The sequence below is a fragment of the Lactuca serriola genome, chromosome 7 (genome assembly GCF_051521515.1).
Source record: "Lactuca serriola cultivar US96UC23 chromosome 7, Lser_US96UC23_V15, whole genome shotgun sequence".
Classification (NCBI taxonomy): Eukaryota; Viridiplantae; Streptophyta; class Magnoliopsida; order Asterales; family Asteraceae; genus Lactuca; species Lactuca serriola.
In genome coordinates, this window is record NC_136414.1 from 82,892,703 (window position 1) to 82,902,682 (window position 9,980).

The 9,980-nt window shown below is 32.3% G+C and overlaps 1 protein-coding gene across 1 annotated transcript; it reads left to right on the forward strand.

Annotated features, from left to right (window-relative positions):
• Positions 1–4,317: 4,317 nt before the first annotated feature.
• On the forward strand, positions 4,318–9,145 carry LOC145063615 (disease resistance protein RPV1-like). The gene is made up of 5 exons (XM_079011215.1): positions 4,318–4,950; positions 5,818–6,946; positions 7,071–7,475; positions 7,582–8,439; positions 8,579–9,145. The coding sequence occupies exons 1-5, from the start codon at positions 4,430–4,432 to the stop codon at positions 9,023–9,025; spliced, it is 3,360 nt and encodes a 1,119-aa protein (XP_078867341.1). The 5' UTR covers positions 4,318–4,429; the 3' UTR covers positions 9,026–9,145.
• Positions 9,146–9,980: the final 835 nt, after the last annotated feature.

A 9,980-nucleotide genomic window follows, 5' to 3' on the forward strand; every position in this document is an offset into this window, starting at 1 on the left:
GAATTGGGGATAATGGATTGGTTCACTTAGCAGGTAATTACCCCATATTAAAAATTCTTTCAAGTTTATGATAAAACGTGTACTTGTCTAGAATACATATTAGAAAGCTACCTGAGAGAGGCTTCATAACAGCATCAGTAATGCAATTACAACAGTTCATATTAAGTGCCTCCAGCTTTTTTAAACTGCTATATATTCATTATAGTTGATTATCTAATTCTAATTATTGAATATAATGTGGTACAAGAAGAAGAAAAAAAAAGACCTCTTAAATGGACAAGACCACCATTGTTATTATCTTCCTCAATTAAAGAACCCACACACATATGTAAGTAATCCTTTATTTAAAATTTTCGTAGTCATTTTAAACCGAAGCTGAACTAAACTTTATTTTGAGCTGAAGTGTTGTAATCTATGAGAATTCATCATGCTACCAATTGTTTGATGTAATTACTGAGTACACCAAATTATCTCTATTTATGTAAAACCTGAGTACACCAAATATTGACAAACTATATTTATGTGTCTACACAAAGAGTTTTTTATTTAGTGGTTATGTTTGATTAAGATGAAGATATCATGTTTTCCAAGGTACAAATTATGCAGAATTTTAGCCTTGTTTCAAATTGTTCTTGGAGTGTACAGACATTGCTGAAGCAACATTATAAATTTTTATGAAGCTATAAATTATGAAAGAAATAACATCAAGTAAACAAAAAAGAAGCTTGATGAAGAATGGAAACTCGATTTGAAGCCTGGTGAAGAATGGAAAGTAAGGCAACAATATTCATTCAGAATGGATTAACATTTTTTTTGTCAGAATGATTAGCAACATATATTCTATCAGAATGTATTAGTGTTTTACTTAGATTTCAATGTTTTTATTTGATTTTTAACCATTCTCAGTTTATTCTTAAAGAAGAAATGTAATTGTCAACCATTATTACTTATATTATTTCAGAATGAATGTCATTTATGTATGTTCATAGTTGTATTTGTTAAGAATGAATGTAATTATTGATTTTAAGATATTAAAATTAGTTTCATATAAAATTTGTTTTCATTAAAAGTTATTAATATTGATAATATATGTTTATAGTATTCTACTAGCATTTAATGTTTTTTTTCAAGATAATCATAAACACATTCTTTTAGAATGTCCGAATTAATATATTTATTATCCAAAAAATCATATTTTTAAAGTTTAGAGAATTAATTATTCCTTAAAATCTGCAATTTTTCTTTTTAAAATTTATGTTAATTGACTAAAATACCCTTAGAATGAAATTAGATGATATTTTTTTAATTATCTTTAATTTAATAATATGTATTAATCAATTTCTTAAAATAAGTAAAATGATTGGCCCACAATCATTCCTACATCCACACAATAATTTGTTATAATACAATAACCTAAGCATATATATATATATATATATATATATATATATATATATATATATATATATATATGATTGTGAGATCCACTGTGGAATATGTAGAGATACACAATGCAGTGATTAGAGATATGAGATGCAAGTAGATCGATAATTGGAAATGTACTTCGCTAAACACGGCGTGAACATGGAGTATCCGTGGGGTGGTCTTAAAGTAGGATGATATACTTAAGAAGCGGAGAACATGATGTGGTTGGAGCATGACCACGACATGGTTATGAAGAGCGGGTAAATGGGGTAACATACTCAGTGATACCGCGACACGACGAGAGTTTTCTACGGCACTGACTGAAAGTACCACAGCGTGACGTGAAGTTTACCAATGCGCGATGCAAAAATGGAAAACGAGTAAGAGTACATACATATGCAAATTGGTAGTTCGACACTTTTGTACTCTCAATAACAACCCTCTATTCCAATTGATTCATTGATCTTATCAAACCTAAAATCACTACCAATACCCTAAAACACATCGAAGGGTCAGCCCATCGAAGGAACCTACGTCTTGAAAAGTTCCAAAACTACCTTCCAGGGTTACAATTTGTCCACAAAATGACCTTCATTGCTTCATTCCCACATCTGCAAGTCACCATCTTTGGATACAAATTTTTTGGATCTTCTCAAGGGTGCAAAAGTCAACGAACAGTGGAAGAGAGAAGAGAGAAGATGATCGCAAGTAAAGGGTTTTCCCAAAAAATCAGTTATGCAATCTTTATTTTAAAGAATGAAGGTTACAAGTGAAAGGACAAAGTTTCCCCTGTAATATTCTATTAAAAATGAGTTAAGGACTAAATGGTGACGGAGTGAGTCATAAGGACTGAACATTAAAAGTTTTGAAACCATTGCACAGGGACCATCTGTGAGGTTTTTGAAACTTAAGGACGAAACTTCATATTTCTAGAAACCATAGGGACCATTTATGATTTTTTTTTGTAAACCATTTTTCTATCTCATAATGTTATCTTCAACGTTTTCCTATATTGTTATTAGTTTACATTGTAGATAAGAGAGTATAATAGTTGTAATCTTATGTACTATATAGTATATACATTCATTTCAATACAATAAGAACATTCAATGCCAAAAGAATATTTCTTACATGATGGAATAAGTAAAATGAAAATATAGAAAATAACACTAATTATTTTGATTAATGACCTAGGAGGGTAATAATGTTATAATTTTGTCCACATTAGGTCCCCAAGGTTTTTCTTGTACATATTATACCACATGGTTGTTATAACCGTTTAAATGTCGTCCCTCTTACCGTTTAAAATGATGATATTTAAATGGTTATAACAAACGTGTTGTAATATGTACAAAAAGACCCTAGGGACCTAATGTGTACAAAACGCTCCTAGGTCATTAATCCTTAGAAGCTTTTAGAAAAATTGCATAAATAGACCTTACAATTTACAAAAAATCATAAATTTAGTATTTAGTTTTTTTGACATGGATAGTCTTGTGGTTCCAACTTCTGATTGCATGGTTGATTGTAATTACTTAAATACAATTTTTAATATTTTTATAATTTTATTTAACTCTTTTACAATTTATATTAGTATCTAGTTAAATGTCTTCATCATTTCATCTTCTTATTTTAGTCGTCCATTCACTACAACCAACGGTTTCAATTGAAAGGTTACATAACAATTTTTTGTCATTTAAAAAAAAAAAAATTAATGCTTAAGGCTATGTTTGGCGCACCACAACTAGCTGAAAAGCTAGCTTATTTTTCGATCTTTTTTAAGTTGTCATGTTAGACAAGCCAAAAAAGTAGTGTATAAGCTAACGTTTTAAAAAACTACTTAGGCTAGTTTTTTAAGAGTTGTTTTAAAATTTTCCAAATATACTTATTAATTAATTATAGAAAACATATTTTTTAAATGATCTTTTATGTTATTATATAAATTTCAGATAACTTATCAACTAGTAGCGGAGCCATGGTCAAAGTAAAAGGGTATTCAGACAAGTAAAAGGGTATCCCCGACAAATTATGTATCTCTAATCTATTTTAGAATGGTTAATGACCTAAGAGGATAATAAGATTTCAAATTTGTCCACATTAGGTTCTTAAGGTCTTTTTTTTGTACATATTACACTAACATGGTTGTTACAACCGTTTAAATGTTGTCCCTCTAATTTTTAAAAGGACGACATTTAAAAGGCTGTACAACCATATCGGTGTAATATATATACAAAAAAATACTTTAGAAACAGACAAATTTAAAAAGCTTATTATCCTCTTCAATTATTAACTCCTAATTATTTCTTAAGAGTGTCGGTCCCATGTCAGACTTGTCTTACCTACTATGGTCCAACGGGTACGTCTTTTCATATGCCTCTTTTTTTCTAACTTATTTATTTGGCATACATCACCTTGTTTAAAAGTCAAAACTTATCAATGCGGCATGAGTGACTTACACTAATTGAATACATGAATTTGATAGCATAATATAACCTATATCTAGTTTGGTTATAAATTCATTAATTCTTGTAGTTGTTGCCATGTAAAAAATATTAGAAACCTTATTGGTATGTGAAATTAACTAACTATAGCCGTCGAGTTTGTGGATTTGTCACAAAATAAAGACTAAAACAGTAAAACTTTCGTATAATCATTCACCTTGACATGATTTTATATGCATTTCTTTTCCAAATATAATTGTTATCTTGAAAGAAAACTAAAGAAATTAATAAGTAATTTCTTTATACCAAAAACATTTTGTTTTGATCATATCTTATTATATAAAAGTAACTTCCCTTGCGTCTGTGTACACAAGATTATTTCGAGTATAAATTAAAAATGGTATATGGCTGATTTTATGGAACATATTTTAATATCAAAGAAGTAGGTAAAAGTCTACATGATCATTATTAGATTTAACTTCATTACAAGTCCTCCTCGCCTGGGATTAAATCCATGATGTCTTTCTAATACATCATGTCTTTCTAAGCTTTTATTATTGATCATGGTTATTCTCAATCAAATTCAAGGGTCCTTATCGCCTTCCCCAACCAAGTATGATGTTTTTCTAAGTTTCAGAGGTGTTGACACTCGTAATAGTTTCATTGATCACCTTCACAAGGCATTGTTGGATGCCAATATCAATACCTTTTTAGATGAAGAAGAGATCCAAACAGGAGAAGATCTTAAGCCAGAGTTGGAGAGCGCAATCAAAGCTTCCAAGGCCTCCATTATTGTGCTATCCAAGAATTATGCTTCTTCAACATGGTGCCTTGATGAACTGGTATTGATCCTTGAGCAACGTAGGAACTATAAACATATTGTTATTCCGATCTTCTACCATGTGGAGCCCACACATGTTAGGAAGCAACAAAGCAGCTATGGAGATGCTATGGCTAAGCATAAACACAGGATGGAAGCAGAAATAGATGTGCAGAAGAGAAATCAACAGGCATATAAGATGGAGTTATGGAAGGAAGCCCTTGTGGAGGTTGTTGATTTGAAAGGAATGGATGCAAACGGCTGGTAATTAATCAATCTTGCTAATATTTCCACAAGTTTTCCATCACTTTTTGTTTAATTAACATCGTCTTTTTGACATTTCTTGTGTTAAACGCTACTTAAAAAAAGTTGATAGTCGCTGTTAACCAACCAACTATTTTGTTTTATCATCACTAAGCTTTTTTTGTTGCGTGGTGTAGGTCCTTAAACTTTTTAAAAAATATGTCAAAAGTTAATATTATTCCATAATTGAAGGGGGTCATTGACATTCAGTACGTTTTGGTCAACAGAACTTGTTCAGGTGGCGCTTATATGACATGTACATCACTTTTATTATTTATCAGGATAACATTGTTTTAAAAATAAAGTATTTAATTATAGTATCGTCAAATCACCAACACCAACAAACGGATTTTATTGCATAAAATGGAAACAAACTTTTTTTTTTTTTTAATTTTTGTTTTTACCTGCTTGAAAAGGTCATTTTACAATTTTATATTTTTTCTCCAAGTTCTAAATTTTGTTATGTTTTTAGTCCAAACTTTTATTTTTTTACAAATTCTGTTGAAAATTAGTTTTTCTTTACAAATTCACTTTTAAAAGACTTTTTTACAACTTTTATTGAACTTTTTATAAACAAAAATTTACAAATTTTTGTCCAACCTTTTCTTTTCCTTTGGCAAATTGTTAGCCCATTGTAACCTCTTCCATTGCCTATTTTACAAAGATTAATATCACAAACTCTGGTACATACTTTTGTACATTTGTTTATTTTATTCTATGCGTAAACTTTAGATAATGGGAGTTTACTCAGTGATTAGTTAGTCAAATAAAATATAAAGTTAATTTTCTTGAAGTGGTTCTAATGTTGTCATTGCAATTACTATTTAGTCAAGAAACGGTGTTCATTCAAGAGATTGTCATGAACATTAGCAGTAAATTAGATCAATGCATACGTGGTAAAACCCCACACGTAATTGGGATGCACTCATCGGTTAACACCATCACATCATGGTTAAAAGATAAATCCTCTGACACTACTGATATTCTCACAATATGGGGAATGGCTGGGATTGGAAAGACATCATTGGCCAGATATGTCTATGAAGTGCATTATAATGATTTTGAAAGATGTAGCTTTATTGAAGATATTGGAAGGAGATGTACACAACAAGTGAATACATTATTTGATTTACAAAAACATCTACTTGTAGACATTCAGAAAGGAAATTTACAAAAGCTACATGACGTCAATTGGTGCACCAATAAGATTGAGAATGTTCTACTCCATAAACGAACACTGCTTGTTCTTGATGGCATTGATAATTTCGAGCAGTTGGATGTGTTAATTGGAACAAAAAGATTTCATCCAAGAAGCAAGATCATAATAACAACCATAGATGGATCGTTGACTGAAAAGAGTGGTTTATTTGGTAAGAATATATCACTCAAGCATATGAAGCACTTGCTTGAAGGATTGGATGAAACCGAATCACTACAACTTTTATGTTTGCATGCATTTAAGTGCAATGATCCCAAGGAACGATACCAAGAATTGTCAAGAAAGGTTGTGAAACATTGTGGAGGACATCCATTAGCACTTAAAGTTATAGGCAGTTCTTTACGCAATGACGATGTGGTTGCATGGGAGGATGCCATAGAGTTTTTGGAGAAAGAACCAAATCCTGATATACAAAAGTTCCTACAAATAAGTTATGATTCTTTAAGATCCGAAAACGAGAAGGAATTATTCAAGCATATTGCTTGTTTTTTCGTTGGAAAAGATAGAGAGTTCACTGAAATGATACTAAAGGAGTGTGGTATCAAGACAACGTCAGGGTTCTCAAAGCTCATTGATACGTGTCTTGTAACTGTTGGACCAAGAAATGAGTTAATGATGCATCAACTACTTCAAGGTATGGGGAGGGACTTAGTTCGTCATGAATCACCTAAGAAGCCATGGAAGCGTAGTCGATTATGGCATCATGATGAATCATATGATGTGTTGAAACAAGATAAGGTAATAGAGGTCAGAGGAGATACATGTGTCCTTATTTTTTTATATATAAATTATTTTGCATTATACATACACATGAATTAATAAGTTAATTTGCTAATGTGTGCATATTTATTTTTCTTGTTAGGGTACAAATAAAATTCAAGGCCTTTTCCTTTCCAAGAAAGTGGTTGAGGATGATACTTTAGGTGGTACAAATACATCCACCAAGGAACTTCCACAGGTTCATCGGCTTTGCAACTTTTTCTCAAAGATTTGGTGCTTATTTGTTTGGGTATTCTTATTGTGTTTCTCTCATCATGACAAAGTCGACTTAAGAACAATTGCACTTAGTAAAATGGATAAACTAAGACTACTCCAACTCAACTATGTACAACTCCATGGGTCCTATAAACATTTTCCAAAAGGCTTAAGATGGTTGTCTATGCATGGATTCCCTTTGAGTTACATACCTTTTGACCTACAAATGGAGAAGATGGTTGCTCTTGATATGTCTTATAGCAATCTGCAACAACTTTGGAAGAAGCCAAAGGTATCAAACATCCAAAGCATTAATCATTTAGTTTTCTCAAATGGCTAATATCTGTTAATTTTCTTCAAATGGCTAATATCTTTTAATTTAATGCTAAAATCAATAGTTGCTTCCATCATTGAAGATTTTAAATCTCAGTTTTTCCAAGATTGTGAGAATCGGTGACTTCTCATGGCTACCAGCACTTGAGAGATTGATACTAACAAGATGTGTAAGTCTGGTTGAGGTGTGTGAATCAATCGAGCTATGCAATAAACTTGTTCTCCTTGACGTGAGTTATTGCATTAAGCTCAAAAGGCTTCCAAGAAGCACGAGAAGGTTGAAAAACATTAGAATTCTATTAGTAGGTGGTTGTACAAATCTTTGTGAATATCCACGCCATATGAAAGATATGAAGTCATTAGAAGTTTTGAATGCTAGAGAATTTATCATAAACTCGCAATCATCTCCGTATGCCATTGTGGATGTGATACAAAAAGGTTTAAAAGGTTTTTCACTTTTCAACTCCTTAGTAAGAATATCCCTCAAAAACAACAATTTATCCAACGAGTTATTCCCCATGGATTTTAGCAGCCTGACAAAGTTGAAGGTGTTAAATTTGAGTTGGAATCCGCTAACTTCTTTGAATGTGAGAAACCTTGGTAGACTTGAAGTCCTCTGTTTGGAAGGTTGTCATTACCTAAAGTATGTATCATGTATCAGTATGATCGCATATATGAATATCCATAACTGCAGTTCACTAGAAAAATTAGAATATGAACCGGTGACAAAACCAAATATCAGCTCTTTATCATCTGTATCCGTGGTTGAAATTGAAAGCATGCGCAAGGTACAACCCCTAGCACAAGTGAATGAAAACATAATCCGTAATTTAGGCTGGAAGGATTTAGTACATGTGAAAAACCAAAAGGTGCATATTATAGATGGAATCATATGGGATACACCGCAGAAACTTCAAGTCCAGGTTCTTCTCTCTCTCTCTCTCTAACATATACATACATACATACATACATACATACATGGATCTTAAGCTAATGATGATCTAGAGAGTAGAGACATGAAATTAACTTGGTTTATATTAATTAGACTTCTTGATTTTGCAGATGTTATATGAGCTTGGAATATTTAGCATATTATTCAAGCAAAGAGCGATTCCAGAATGGTTCAGTCAAAGAAGCAAGGGATCATCAATAACATTTATTGTGCCTTCATCTCCTTACAATCTTAGGGGATTAAATGTAGGCTATGTATATACATACTCGCAATATGGTGAATGGGTCGATTTAATTCGTAATAAAACTAAGAACCTCCACCAGAAATATTGTCCTAATTTACAAGTGGTCAGAGTAGACGATGATGAAGAAAGCATAGTATGCATAAGACATTGGGTGATTTCTAATAATGAGATAGAAGAGGGCGACGAGGTTACTGTTGACATTGCACTTCCTATGGGGAATGGTGTAATGGTAATTGAATGTGGTATAAATCTTGTTTACGACCACAAAGATGATGGTGATAACTCTTTGGCTGTTTACCAGTCATGGAAATAAAATATTTGTGCATATCTACAACACTTTTTGTTAATGATGGAAACAATTACAAGATGTACCACTAGTTTACTTCTGCTCCTGATCCTTTTTAACAGTAAAAATCTATTAATTTCTTGGCTACATTGAGAGAATCGAATTGGAAACCAAAAATACTCGTTAACTTAATAAAGAACAAAAGATAGGTGCATCTCAAAACAAAAGAAAACATTCAAAACTTTGTTTGCCTTTAAAGTCGGCCCTAATACCCATTTTATTGACCTTCCTAAACCCATAAAGCGAAATTATCTACTGATAAAAGAAGACTCCTAATTAGACTCCAAATTATAATAAGCTAAGATAAATATAAAACATAAAAATATTGAACACTCCATGAACTTTTCTTTTTGCTCCTTTCCTGTACGATTCATATCAATACCCCCTCGCTGAAAATCCACCTTGTCCTCAAGGTGGAAAGTGAACATGCTCATCGGTTTACAGATCTACATCTTCCTTATCAACCAATAACTTGTTGGGTTTTATCGGGGTAGCGATGACCGGTGCGAATTTGCATTCACAATGAAAACAAAGACCATTGACTCTTTTTATCGGTGAACTCCGAATTTGTCATTCTTTTAAAATGTATTTTGGTTGGTGCTACCCCATATTCTATCTACGCAAACGTATTGGAAGTACCTTGGTTTCTTACTACCTCGGTTGTGGGGAGTGTCCCTGTGAGTTTCGGCAATGTACTGTCTTGCTCTACTGTTAGTTAGCCTGGTTCGACTTATCAACCAGTAATGCTAATTTAATCGTTTATCCGAGCCCCGCAGATTGCATCATTCTCACCGTGTTGTGCAATTTTGTTTTGAACCCCTTAATGAAGGTTCCTTCCAACACCTGTTCTTGAATTCCGTCCAACTGTGCCACCAACTATTCAAACATACCAACATACTCACGAACTGACCCATCTTGTTTA

What these genes read in the sequence shown, in the direction of transcription:
- LOC145063615 (XM_079011215.1), top strand. Translation starts at nt 4,430, where the DNA reads ATGGTTATTCTCAATCAAATTCAAGGGTCCTTATCGCCTTCCCCAACC. An exon ending in GGAATGGATGCAAACGGCTG is followed by an intron (nt 4,951 to 5,817) that starts GTAATTAATCAA and finishes ATTACTATTTAG; the next exon opens with TCAAGAAACGGTGTTCATTC. An exon ending in CGCAGAAACTTCAAGTCCAG is followed by an intron (nt 8,440 to 8,578) that starts GTTCTTCTCTCT and finishes TTGATTTTGCAG; the next exon opens with ATGTTATATGAGCTTGGAAT.